Source organism: Elaeis guineensis, chromosome 14 (genome assembly GCF_000442705.2).
Source record: "Elaeis guineensis isolate ETL-2024a chromosome 14, EG11, whole genome shotgun sequence".
NCBI classification, from domain to species: domain Eukaryota; kingdom Viridiplantae; phylum Streptophyta; class Magnoliopsida; order Arecales; family Arecaceae; genus Elaeis; species Elaeis guineensis.
Genome location: NC_026006.2, coordinates 62,072,908 through 62,087,722, shown reverse-complemented (window position 1 = coordinate 62,087,722; position 14,815 = coordinate 62,072,908). Strand labels below are relative to the sequence as shown.

General features: G+C 38.0%; 2 protein-coding genes across 2 annotated transcripts; one reads left to right on the top strand and one right to left on the bottom strand.

The window, feature by feature from the left end:
* Positions 1–639: 639 nt before the first annotated feature.
* On the top strand, positions 640–3,359 carry LOC105057273 (WUSCHEL-related homeobox 11). The gene is made up of 3 exons (XM_010939836.4): positions 640–1,299; positions 2,618–2,793; positions 3,052–3,359. The coding sequence occupies exons 1-3, from the start codon at positions 741–743 to the stop codon at positions 3,067–3,069; spliced, it is 753 nt and encodes a 250-aa protein (XP_010938138.1). The 5' UTR covers positions 640–740; the 3' UTR covers positions 3,070–3,359.
* Positions 3,360–8,316: 4,957 nt separating this feature from the next.
* LOC105057274 (cyclic dof factor 2) lies at positions 8,317–13,652 on the bottom strand. Its single transcript, XM_010939839.4, has 2 exons — positions 13,347–13,652; positions 8,317–10,315 (listed from the first exon to the last, which is right to left on the bottom strand). Exons 1-2 carry the CDS (start codon positions 13,512–13,514, stop codon positions 8,927–8,929), a joined length of 1,557 nt encoding a protein of 518 aa, XP_010938141.1. The 5' UTR covers positions 13,515–13,652; the 3' UTR covers positions 8,317–8,926.
* Between the last annotated feature and the right edge of the window lie 1,163 nt (positions 13,653–14,815).

Here is a 14,815-nt window from a genome sequence, read left to right as displayed (position 1 = left end):
TTGAAAGTGACTCTAAAAATATAAAAAGTTTAAGATACTTTTTCAATCGAGCATCGGCGATTCGATAGCTTTGTTTTCACACTTAATTTGTCTATATATAAAGAAAACCATGGCTTTGTGTTTCGTAATTTATCAATTAAAAATTTATCTTCCTAGTTCTCTAATCCCAATTATATATATATATGTATCTGTTGCTGTGCAATTTTGCAATGGATATAGATGCAACAGCTAGCTAGCCCACTGGTTTAAACCACTACCAGTGGCTCATGCATCTCAAATATATGTGCATCAATAGCTTCTAAATCCATTAGTAACAACTCTTATAATTTTAAAGCAAATGAAGAACAGTAATGTCGATCCACATGACATTAAAAATGATCATCACTCAGAGACATAATTCCCCATGTCCCACAAATTAATCTCATCTCATATTCACATCTGCTAAAATTCTACATAATCAAGGCCATATTGGTAATTTACTTGTCTAAGCCAAGGATGTTTAGAATTCCCTTAATTTCATAACCTAGCTAGCAAATTAAAGACATTCTTTTACACTCACACAGGGCCTGTTTAAACCTCAATACACGCATGTGTGCAAAAAATTGTGTTGGTGTCACACTCTCATCTTTCTTTGTCAATCTATATATAACCTCTCCTTCCCCAATCCTTCACCTACACTCAGACCATTGACTTCAGTCTCCTCCTTTTTCACTTCCTCTCCCCCTTCAGTGGCCTCAGCCATGGATGACCAGACCCCAGCCAACAACAACAACAGCCCGGTCGCCGGCTCCACCGCCAACCGCACTGCCGCCGAGCCCATGCGTTCCCGATGGACCCCGAAGCCCGAGCAGATCCTCATACTTGAATCCATCTTCAACAGCGGCATGGTGAACCCCCCCAAGGATGAGACGGTGAGGATCCGCAAGCTCCTCGAGAAATTTGGTGCAGTCGGCGACGCCAACGTGTTCTACTGGTTCCAGAACCGGCGGTCGAGGTCCCGCCGCCGCCAGCGCCAGCTGCAGGCCGCGCTCGCCGCCGATCCGAGAGCTGCAGGCGGCGGCCACCACGCCGGCGGTGCAATTATGTGTGCACCTACATCTAGCTCGTCCAGCACGTCGTCTTCTAATTCCTCAAGTGGAGGCTTCTTTCCTTGCTCCTCTTCTTCCTCCTCTAGTTTCATGCAGGAGGATGGCGCCGATGATCTCTTTTCGATCTCTCGCCAAATGGGCTTCGCAGACAATTATACTCAAACTCCATTCATGTACTCTTCGGATGCCTCGCAGTTACACTACCAACCTGGTCAGTGCATGGCTGAGTGATAGCCGTTCTCTATAGCCTCGTCTTTATATTATATGATTATTTTGTGTTGTGAGGCCTTTAGTATGTTTTGGATGGTGGCTTCCATAATTTGGATGGAGGGTACTCAAGGAGAACCAAAGTTCCCATGCTTGAATTCTCAAAAGAAACGATTTATATTGGCTGGGGATAGATGTGCTCCTTTGGTATCTACATCCTTTTCCTCTATCAAAATAAAACATTTCATGATTTCAGATTCTCTTCACTCGAAAAGAAAGTTGATTGATTGATTGGGATAATCTGTTTTCCATCAAAACACTATTACGTTTTGTTAATTTCTACTAGATCTGAACTTAATTTCACAAAGTTTCATCCATTCATTTAGTTATTTCTAATTCAATCAGGCGGGTATAAAAGCTTGATTGTAAAATAGCTAGTAATCATCCGCACCAAATATAACTTCTTGTTCCTGTCCTCATTTTTTCAACTATTTTACTTATATGGGTTTTTCATTGATCCTTGTTACTTAAAACCTTTTATATATCCGGATCGCTTCGATGTTTGCTAAACCTGATAATATTTTTTTTCCGCTTTTGCAACTTAATAAAAGCATCCAAACAAGAAATGTAGAAAAATTAGAATTATTTTCCCTGATGATTTATAAGGTTGTCTAATTAGTGACATAATTTTTTGGATATCTCCAATACCAGATATCTTATTTTTTGTTCTTTCCATCTATTAAATAGTTTAGTCCCTCTTTCTCTCTTTAATCACGTGTGTCCTTCATTTTTTCTACAAAGCAGTTACCACAATGACATTTTTGATAGTTTTTATTTAGATGAACCATGATACAAACAAGAGATTGATTGATTTGACGTGGAGGTTGATTTTGTGTAGGATAGCAGTACTGGCCACACCTTTTTCATAATCTTTTCCAAGCTACTTTTTCGGCTAAAATTAAAAATAATTCTTCAATGCATACTCGCGTCATTTTCTCTAAACTTATCCAGTGGAACCTTCTTTCACATGTAATGAAGTACTCACTTTCCAAATTACGAGTGAATCATGCATGATGAACATAAGATTTTAGGATGCGATCATCGCAGCAACAATGAATCGGAACCCAATAAAACTCCAAAGTTAAGCATGTTTGGGTAAGAAGAGTACTACTCATGGGAAACCCTCTGAACATAAGACTCTAAAAGAACTTTTAAGTTACATTAAAAAAAAAAAAAACAAGAAGAAGAAGTTTATATTAGAGAAATACTTTCACCAGTTAAGTGCTATATTAAATTAATTAAACTTAAATTCATGGATGAAGGGACTATCACTGTCTTCATCAATGGAGTCCTTTCAGAGGTTCCGAGGGGCACAATAGACCTGAGAGCTATGTTTGGCCAAGATGTGATGCTCGTTCATTCCTCTGGAGAGGTTCTTCCTGTCAATGAGTATGGAATTTTAACGCAGAGCTTGCAGATGGGTGAAAGTTACTTCCTGGTGAGTTGGTCCACTGATCCATAAATTTATGATTTCTTAACAACACATGCAAAAAAAAAAGAAAAAGGAAAAAAACACTAAATTTATGTGTTTGACACTGCTGTTATAACTTGGGTACTATGAACCCCACCTCTTACCTTTCCTTTCTCTTCCCTTTTATTCTCTCTCTTGGAGGTTGGTGATTATCACAGCCAACATACGGCTATACTGGAATTTCAAAGTTCATCTGATATCAGGTATTTTTTTGCTTGTCAACAGGTTTCAAGGCCTACCTAGTCTGGGTTCAAAATTGGATGAATAAAACCATGGTGGTCCTCAACAATTCAATTAACAACATAAGAAGGTGCAGTTTCAATCGACAAGAAAGCAAGCTTGCAGGCTTGCGTGCTGCTATTCCATTTCTCTTGTTGCAAGCTGCTCTCTAAACCATTGTCATCACAAGTCAATCCTGCTATGCCTTGAGATGATGTAACTTTTCCACTTTTTAAACCTTGATGTTCTGGTTCATGAACTCATTTAGACTGGACTGTATCAGTATTGTAAGCAAATTAATTTTTTTGTGCTCTTGAATTTGCTTTTCTTTTTCGTTTTCTTTCTTCTTTTTTGGGAGTCATGATGCTCCTAAAAATATAATCTCAGCGTTAGTTCCTTAGGTATTATAAATGTGAGATAATTGGAAAATAATATAGTAAGATGATAGTAGTTGGTGTCTTTGATATTCTTAAGGAATGTTGCTTTTACTGAATCAGTACTTGCTATACTGATATATTAGAAGATCATAATTTATTTGTTATTATTGTTGTTATTGTTGTTGCTGCTGCTGTTAATTATTTTTATTATTTAGTGCTGACTTAAGTGCTACCAAGACTTAGCGGCAAGTAAAGTTGATTTTTGTTGGCCCACTAATTGATCCCAAAAACATAAATTGACAGGAAAAAGAATCAACAATATTGTATATTAATTAGACTTAACAACTTTCACTAATCAACCATGGTTGCTTCATCTTTGCTTGCTAGAGTATATATGCCATGATTAAATGGTGCGCTTTCATTTAACTTTCTAAATTAGAGAAATAACTATTCGCAATTTTAGGAAACTTGAGTCCATAGAATGTGAAGCAATGCAAGACACACACCAACATGAGCAGCATGTCTAAATATGTAATACTTAGAGGCATAAGTACAGAATCCAAGATATAAAACCTGCATTAACTATAGAGGGAAAAAAAGAGACCAGAACAAAAGAATGGTGCAAAATAGAAAAAGATTTTCTTGTCAGATAAAATTGGAAAAATTTTGAATGATCGATCGTTTTATCATTTTGATGTATAACAAATTAATAATTTTTATAATTTTACTTTATCCAAGGAATGTTGTGGATAATGCTTTCTTTTTATAAAAAAATTGAATGCATCAATATTGTCGGCCAAATGAACCAAGTAACCTGTATGCATACATACTTGTAGCCATGGCATGACGTAGAACACGCAATCTAAAGGATAGTGAGCGCTTGCAAGTTCCATGGAAGCTCATCACATTTCTCGTCCACTACAGGACAATTCTTGAGGCTAAATTTAATTCCTATGATATATTTTTTTTGTTAAATTTAAAGTTTTACTTTGGTTGCAAATTAAGAAGTTAAACAATCTCAAATGCAGCCAAAAGGAAATAGCTTATCTCAAGGGTTATGCCTTTAGTCACATATTGTATTTAACAATTTTCTACAAATTTGAATTTCTGTAATAGTTTATCATTACACAAAATATGAGTTATATATATGCCGATTAAAGCTAAAAGAAAACTCACCACCATTATATTGAGAGGATCAAACAATAAAAATGATACAAGCAGAAAATACAGGAATGTCCGACGAAGAATCTCTTCTATAGAGGTGTACAAAAAAAAAAAAAAAAAAAAAAACTGTATAAAATAGTTGTGCTGCATGAATTAAATGGCGCGCACACTAATTTTGCTGTATACTTTTGCATGTGAGTTACATGATCACAGCAGCAAAAATGTATATCTTTAAAAAAAATTTTAAAGATAATACACACCCTAGGCCTGTCCTTTGAGTCCCATTTTGGGACTCATAGGACAACTTTGATAGCTAGCTCAAGATGGTGGTAAATGATAAAACACCCTTCCTTGGACGTAGCCACAATCCATTTGAGTGCGTAGCGAGTTGCATGCCCCCCATTTCTCTTGGGAAGCACAAACAAAGGACTATAAAATTGCTTCCATTGCCACTTCGCGACTACTTATCAATGCATGGGTTGGGCATTTCTTGGGAAGCTCACCTGAATCTGAAGAAGCCTCACGACCAAAGTCTTGGAATAATGGTTAAATCGCCACCGGATGTATTCGCCTGTGAAACCGATGAACGAGCGAGAGTGGATTGGAGCACTCGGGCTTTCCCCCACCGCCCAGTATATCCAATCCAGAGGAGACGGATGTTTCTTGGAAAAATCCTCAAGTTTTGGCCCCAAGCCCACCAAAGTATGGACATGCGGGCTTCAATCCGTAAAGAAAAGCTTCCGGGATTCTAGTATCCATGCTCTCCATGCAAGTGACAGCAAACAAAGCGGTAACGTATACGATCATCGATTCAAAAGTGCTGATGGAATTAATCATGAATAATTCTTTAAAAAATCATAAAATATGGTAATAACAATAGCTAGTTGTTCTGTGCTGTTTTAAACGTTTGGTAAATTATAGTGGAATTTGGTTGGAGCACATTAGATTATAGGATAATTCGATGATTCTGAGAATCATTTATTTTAAAAAAATAATTGTAAAAGAAAATAAATTTTACTAAATTTGATTGATGAAAAATTACTCTAAAAAATGGTATTGAAAAAAAATTACTTACTATCTATTTGGTTAGAGATAATTCTATATAGAAATATCATCAAATTTTAATATAAAAAAAATTAATATCCAAATAGTATTATCATCTCCAATTAATTTTTATACGATGATTACAATCACATAATCGTTTACATAATGTTATTTATATCTTTATTTTTTTTTATAAATTTTTTTTATCGAATAAATTTAGAAAGACATCAAAATAAATTCAATGATTATATAGAGATATTTTTGTCGGATATGAATTACCACAATTTGAGAATTTTTCAAATACCAATCCTCTTATGATATTTATTTTACTCTAATCTCTTAAAAATAAACATGAAACCGATTATTTTTTTTATCATCTCTTTCTTCCATTTTTCGCACCTAACATCATAATCTGGTATGCAATTTATTTTTTCATAACAGATTAACCCCCCACCAAACGCACCCTGAAATGAAAGAATAATGAATAATCCAAGAACTTCTCAATTGGTACCTCTCAACCTCTTCTACTCCTACTTGCACACCATCTCTTCGTTTCATCCAACTCAGGTTCCATATCTCACACAAATAAGCTTTTTTGCTGTCCAAACAAGATTATCTCAATGACCAGGTCTGCTTTATGATTAATTTCTAGTGTGACACAGATCTCACTACCTTCTATGCTATCAACGAACCAAGAAGGGGAATTTTATGACGTGTCCTACCTTCTATGCTATCAATGAAAATTGAATATTAAATGGAAGTTAAATAGCCATTGCTCTATGAAATAGAGATGGACAGACGGATGTACATATGGAAGAGCAGGAAGAAGAAAAAGATGAGTATTTAATACAAGTATCAGATGAAGGATGTAGCTATCAACCACAAAAATAGCATGTAAGCATCTTTTGAGATGATCTATTCTACGATGATCTTCTTGATTGTCCTTCTGAGTATATACATGATATGCTAATGTCTAGGTTGTCATATTTAAGGAAGAAACGATTGTATCACAGAGTCTAGCATGAATTAAGAAAAGCTTTCAGATATATCGCTTCATGGTGGTGTCTCCTGCTACATAAGAACTAGGGATACATATCAGTTAGGGTGTGGCTCATCTTTTTTCTTTCTCTAAGCAATTTTTTCTATTTTCCCTTGTACATTACTGCAATGCTTAATGATGAATCTTCTTAATTCTTAGCACATGCATAATGCACATGATATGATAAGACAACATAATCTAAGAGAACTGGAAAAGAAAAGTTTGACATAAAGTTTGGTGCATCTTATTATGTTTCATGGAACTATCAGCATTACCAGAGGATCTGTGAGATGACATTAGTAGAAGAGTGCGTGATGATGACTGAAAGGTTGTTGGAGACAAGGAGTTTAAAAAGAAAGTTTGCATCATTAAAAGAATAGGTAACATAATTGCAACCTTTGTCATGTGGTTGTTGTTTATAAAACTATATGATTAATGACAGGAGACACCATTTTAACTAGTTGAAGAAAATAAACTGAGATAATTCTCATTGCCATAACTTTCTTAGTTTTTTTTTTAAAAAAAAATTGGTGTGTGCGATGCAGATGTTGTGGAGATGGATGAACCTTGAGCAGAGCCACACACATTGCTCAGGAGTTTCCTTTAGGTAGTCGAATAGGAGAAAACTGCTATGTATTCCAATAAAACCCAGTTTATACATATACCTTCTTAAATTTAAATCACCAAAATGAGTTTCTTGCTTATCACCGCATTCGACGTAGATGGCTTAAGATGCCTGATTCTTGACCCCAATATCAATTACTTGAAAGACTTACCCTTAAAATATAAAAATGAAAAACAGAACAAAGACATGCTATCAAAAACAACTAAATATACTTGCAACAAACAAGTATAACCTTTCAGATATCCAAACTTAAAAAGATGGCAGGGTGAATCTGAATTAGGCTGAAAAGGCAGCATGCATCGTGTAGCCAAGCAACTGTGGTGCAGCTATGCTGCTATGTAGAAGCTATTTTGCATGGAAAACAATATCACGAAAAAATTTGGAAACCAAAGTAGGTTGAGCCAGAAACCGAGAGAGACAAACATAGAAACGACCATTGCTGTAGAAGAAAAGCTATTGGGATGACTAGGACCTGAAGGCACAATAAAAATTACACCAAACTATAAAGTACCATAGCCCGATAAGCGTGGTGCATCCAAAAGAAATACTCTCAAGGCTTGTAAAACCCTTGTCACCTGGGTACTAGAGAACTCAGATTGGTTGGAGTACATAACCATGCAGATAAAGTTATTTATACTCAAATGAATGGCATAAGCAGGAAAAGGTTTATAAGAACGTGCATGTAGACTTCCAATTCTCTAACAAAATGAACTAATTACTCAGGTTGTGATGACATGATAAATTTTGAACAATTGATACAGAATTTTAATATGTTGAATATTCTGCTGCTGAGCTGCTTTGTATTTATAGCAGATGCAAAGCTGATCTCAATCAGCTGCCAATGTGCACAGACCGGCATATGACAACTTGAACACTTCTTCGAAGAGGCCAAAGACTCGTTAATTGGTAGCAAGCATCAAACTCAGAGTGGGAAGTGTACAAACTCCATAAAACATATCACAGAAATATTGGTGATTAAAATCCAGAAATAGACAGAAGAGTACAATAGCAAAAAGAGGAAATTGTGAATCACAAAAATAAATTCATCAACAATTCAACATAGAAATTTAACATTATAGCTTCAATTCATATAAACAACACAACGGTAGATGTTCTATCAAACAAAAGAAAACTCTACGAAAACTCAACTAGGTTTCTATTTCTCTCTCATATGGGATAAGGCAAAGATTGGGCCTTTAGTTTCTAAAGTTGTGCTCTTCCTTCCATACCATCATGATGAATTATGAAGAGCATCTTCCTTTCTTGATTTACCAAGCATGTCGCTCAGTCCTAGAGACAGGTCGACAGGCAGCATATAGAGACTATTTCAAAAGTGAAGGCCATGAACAATAACATTTATCACTACTATTTACAACATGAATTCTTCAATTATTGGTAGAAATCTTGGCAAACCTGGCCATGTGCCCTGGCAGCTTTAAAGACAGCATTATCCAGCTTCACCACTGGCTATCTGCCAGATGTCATGATCTGCTATCTTAGGTATATATAAAAATGCTGCCGCATTGGAAGCGCAAGCTATGAGCAGCTGGCACATCCTCAAAAGGTAACAACCATTTTGGTATAATCCACTAAGAATAGATGAGTTCCCCAGAATATTCCAAAGTCACTCTCTTATGTGTTCTCCTGAAAGGACTGAGAGCGAGATAATGCTGCTGGATTTGCATGCAAGACCTGAGTGTCATCCGATGTCTGACGCTTGCTTTCTGCCTTGGATTGGAAAGGTTTAAAGATGCCACCTTCTTCAGGCTTTATGCCGAGGGTTGCCCATATAGAACTCTTTGCAGCCTCATCCGGATCATCAATTCTCAGAGTTTTAGGAACCCACAAAGATTTTTCCATCTTCTCCTCACCCTGTAAACTTGCATCCCTAGAATGCTTACCCAAGGTCGGAGAGCTATTGCCTAAGCAACCATTGCTTCTTGTAGAAGATGATGGTGATATGCTACCATTAGATCCAATCCATGGTGCATTCCATGCCCCATTGGGCCAGCTGGACATGCAACCCCAAAATGAAGGTGGCATAAAAGGAAAGGGAATTGTTGGTGCACAAAAAGCCAGAGCCGTCATCATTGGTGGAGGGCTCCATGGAATCAGGCTTGGGCTCCCATTCTCTGGTCCATAAACAAGCTCAGATGAGCATCTACCTGCTGCCATGGCAGCAATGTTGTTCCATCCTGGACCCCAAGGGTAAGCCCAAGGAGCCCCAGGATAACACTGCAAATGAGGCATGGGAGTCAATCCGTTACAATATCCTTGCATACCATTTTGTTCCATGTGAGGTGCATTTTCTGGGAATCCATTTTCCACACAGTTGGAGGCTGTCACAGAAGGTGCACATGAGGGTTCCTCCCTGTTTTCACCACAAGCAATGGAGCCTAAATCAGAATTTTTCTTCTGTTCTCCAAGATTGAGCACAGAGGCCATGGACTCACAAAGCGGCACTTCTGGTCCAAATTTTAGTACAGTGCCATTTCCCTTCACGGACCTCATGGGGACAGAAGGCCCACAAGGAAGAGCCTGGTGAGGAATTAGATCAGAAGCATCTATTCGACCAGATGCTAGCCCATCAGAAGACATCATTATGTGACGATAATGTGAGGCAGAGTGCTTATTTTTACGCCTACCAGCACCGACAGGGACGTTTCTCATGGTCCCTCCTGCAGTCCAATATCTCTGACAGTTCTTGCAGAAGTGCCTGGGTTGGTTAACGTTGTAGTTGTTGTAATAACAGAACTTGGTATCCATACTGTTGCAGCGTGGACATGGCAGAACCTTATCTGGCTTCTTGAGGACCTTCTCTTGGCCTGAGCTGTCAGCCTCAGTCTTATCATGCTCAGCTTTGGAATCTGTTGATACTTCCGTGTCCTGGTTGTGCGCTTTATTCTCATCTTCACTTCCAATGTTCAATCCAGAACTATTTGGGTCATCCTGGTTCAGTTCCTCTGGAGCATCTAGCATAGGATCATTGTTTTCCATGTCTGTTTTTTCTTTGCAAGTATCCTGAAATCAAAGATCAAGAAAATTATCTTTACTATGAAATGAAACCAACTATTAGCTAACTTCCATGTTCAACAAAAGCTAATCATGTGCCCTTCTAAACCAAGATGAGAAGAAAGTCTACAAAGAAAGATTATTAACCTACCCAAGTGCTCATGCAATTATCTTCCTATTTAGAAAGATTGTTCCCTGCATCTTCATTTCAACAATGTCACATCATATCATTCAACTTTGCAACGGTTTCCCGCATCTCAATTTCCTAACTAATTTAAATTTCTTCATGGATGTTTTGGATTTCTCAAAATATGAATATGAAGCTATCCCTCTCCTTTTCCTTCATTCCTATGTCTGTTGGTGATCCTACCATATCTTCTTTAGAGTTGGGGATTCTCCTCAATGGAGATTATCTAACCTCACAGAGATTATGCAACAAGCTAATGCATTAATTAATCCTAAATGTCATAAGACACAGCACCTGTGACCCACTACTTGCGCTATCTCCCAGTTGCAACATCAAAGGCGGCTCTAAGAATATACAGTGGTGACAAACTACGAGTTGCCAAAGAACAATTCAAGGTTTGGTCATCTCCTAAGAAGAGGAGACAACCTTGATTTTGACCTAGCTTGTCAAATGGTCAAGGCGAAGCCAGGAGGTGGACATCCTTTATGGCCTCGGCAACCACCTAGGAGCCTGCGCCACTGCCCAGAGAGGAAAGCACTCGAAGTTTTAATTAAGAATACCTGACATACATAAATTAGTATATGCATATACCATATATGCCCACCATATATGCACTCATTTTTCACAAAATATGGCATCATAAAAGAAGTAGCAAGTAGCTAACAGGCTGCACGGATGGTAAACACATCAAAAAGAAGAAGAAGCTAACAGACTGCAGGGCCATAGTAAACAGCCATCAAGCAGAGCAGACTAGCAAGCAAGATGAAATGCAAAAACATGAAAAATGTGGGAAGCACGGCCAAGAGGTTAGTGAGCAAAATGAAAGGCAGAAACATGAAAAACAGGGGAAGCATGGCCAAATGAAAAAGCAATAGTATAAGAAAAGGAAGAAGGAAAATCAAAGGAGTGAGGAGGAGGAAGAGAACGAATGGAACTAAGAAAGGAAGAAAAAGTGTGTATAGATACATACTTGACACTGGTGCTAAGTGAATGCCACCATCACCACTACACATCACCATTGGCTGATCCAATAATAGCCATTGACCAGCCTACCGGCAGATGGTGGGTTGGTGATAGCCTCTATTACCCTCTTCAATGGTCCCATATGGGGTTCAAATAGGGAAAGAACTACACAAGCGATAAAACAATCTATTAGATATCATCTTAACTGAGGATGTATATTTATAGTTTTTCACAGTTTCAACTTGTAAACCCTTAGGCAGCCTGGCTTAATTTGGCACCAAGGAGCCTAGGTAACCACCTCAACAGTATTAGTTTTGACCCTTTTATGCAACACACATTTCACTGTGGGCAACTTTTGTATGTCTCACACATTGTCAAGCACATGTTTACACTGAGATGAAAGTCTTAAAGTAGCACTTGCTAGTGACATCTACCTCATGCAACAAGAAACTTTTTTTTATACAATTATATATTCTCCATCTATTTGATTAAGCCAGCTGTTGTATCAAGTAAATCAGCTTTAAAAAAAAATCAGTGCATCCTCACCACTCGTCCGGTTTAAATTTTTGCATGGGTGTCTCAAACTTAACTGAAGATAAGCGCAAACTTTTAAATCAATTTCTTTGCTTCCCTTTAGATCATTCCACATAGCTTGCAGGATAAGGACCCCTCCTCCTCAGAGGAGCATGTTAACTATCAGCAGATGGAAAATTTCAGCAGGCTTATGCATGCATTAAGCACAAAAAAATTACACAGGAGACTAACGCTTATTCACAATTCAGTTGGCATGTCTCCAACTTGGAGTTAAGTATCCACCTATAAAACTGCCATCCTTATTAACACTTGACCATTTCCCCTCATATACTGAATAATATTTGAATTTTTCTTTTTGGTGAAAGATAATATTTGCATGTTCAGCGCCATCTTTATTCCTTTTTCTTTCTTTTCTTCAATTACTAAGTTGCGGGCATGTACTTTCCTCAACATACAGAGCTTCCTGCTTCTTATATTTTGGATCTAGGCTTTTCAGATAAATCAAAAAATGACCATGAGAATGCTCAGAATGATAAACCTTACCATATAAAAGCCTATTGACAGTGAAAATCACATTAAACATAACACCAGAACATCCTATGCTTCATCACCCATTCTTCTTTCGGATTTAAAAAGGGCTACAAGAAGCCCAAAAGAAAAATAACCAAAAAAAAAATTCACAGCTATAATGGGACACCAATCTTTCTTTACCTAGTGAAATTTCTATTAGTTTTCATATCCATTCAACACCCAAACGATATACAAATAACTAAAAAGAGGAATCCATCCAGATTAAGGAAACCATACAAACCCACGTTGGTGCCAGTGTTTACAATCAGGGTTTAGGGTTTTACCCGTTGAATCCAAAGATGACCAAAAAAAGAAACAAAACCTAAAAGATCCCATCTTGCGAAACAAATACCTTGTATCAGGTTCCAGAGTCGTAAAAATCCACAGCAAAGCAGAACGTCGATAATGAAAATTCTAATACATCAAAAATCTATATAATGATCAGGATTCATCAAAACACGATAGTTATGAAGCATAAAGAATAAGAAACTAGAAGAAAGCAACACTTCCTCGTTAAAATTTTCCTCCACTTAATTGAAAAAACATACAGGAAAACTCGTATAAAATACATCGTATAGGAATCCAACAAACCATTAGATACTCCAAAACAAACCGCCGATCCTATCTTTTGGAGGAAAAAAAAAAAGACAGTCTTTATTTTTTAAAAAAGAGTAAAAAACAACATGTTTCAAGAGAGAGAGGGAAAAAAAAAAAAATCCTCCGCTCCGAATCCAAACCCTAAGAAACGACAGCCATAAAGAGGAGGGAGGGGCCATCTGGTCGCACCTTCTCGCCGTCCTCGGGCAGCTCCGGCGCCGGAGCTGGATCGTTGGGACACTCCTCCTTATCCTCCGCCTCCACCGCCGCCGCCGCTGTCGCAGGCGGAGGAAGCCTTTCCAGAAGCGGGATCGTCTTGCCGAAGAGCTTGATCGCCGGATCCCTGGGCTCAGACATTTCTCTGCCGTCCGATCTCCGCTCCCAAATCGCAACTACCGTATCGCATGTCCTCCCCTTCTTCGCCCGCGAGAAAGCGGAGAGAAAGAAAGAAAAAGCGGACAAAAGAAAAATAAAATAAACGAGGAGAAAGGCGGAAGGGAAGGAGGCAGGGCAGTGAGAGAGAGGATGATGGGAAGTAGCCGGTCAGAAGTCTAGTGTATGCCAGCTGGCGTCCTAATCAGCAGGGAGGGGGCAACGCCGACCACGAGTTCTCGTGGCTGAGAGATGGAGGAGGGTGACGTCAGTGTGAGGGGTAGCGGAAAAGGCGACGATGCGCACCTGGAAAAAGGGGAAAAGGAGAGGCATCGCCCTTTCGCTTTTCCGGCTTGCCCACAAACTGTTTAAATACGAACGGTGGCGAGTATTACGGGGCTGCCACTGGCCATGTGGATACCGGCAAAGGTGGCCACTCGCATTGTACCCCCTTTGGACCCTACGGTCTCATCCACACATGATGCAGCGGCACTGCTCTTGTTGCCCGCGCCGGTCATCATATCATGAATGTAGCAAGAACATTTGTAGCACTGATTTTTTTTGCACTCTTTTTAAATAATACAAAATAGATATATGAGATATTTAGGTGATCCTCTATGCAATAATTAGTAGAGTTTTGGATGGAAATTTAACCCTCGATTCAATTAAATAATACATGCAGTCAAGTATTATAGCTTTAATTCTATGAAAATAATAATGAACACTTTGCTAAAATCATGGACACCATTATCAAAGTAAGATTCTTGAGAGGTGTTTGAATGTGTGCAACCGGGACTCAGTGTGTATCGTGTTGTTTGTTCCCGAAGAAAAATATCTTATAATAATTATTTTCAGATGTTGAAATATTATATGTTGGTTGTTTTTAAATCGAAATGGATGGTACCGCATGTTGGGGGTAAGAGATGCCAATTTGCTTGAAGCACATACATGGCATACATTAAAAAAGATGTGGTGTTCAAAGTGTTACTTGAAACTAAATGGCAATACGGAGATGCCAATAAAGTCATATTTGAGTGGTGTTATACCCATCAAAAGATAAAATATATTACTTGAGAATTTCATGCATGCATTTATATCGGACTTCAATCACCTAAGCCTATAGACCCCATGCGAAATTCTTATTGCCATATAGACTCCATCGGAGATTGGTCATGATGCTATGAAGATGTGTGCTAACAGGCATTTCGATATTTTATATTCTAATTTTTTAGATTGTACTCGCATCAAAATGATGTGATTATATGTTTGTATTAAAAAAATTAATT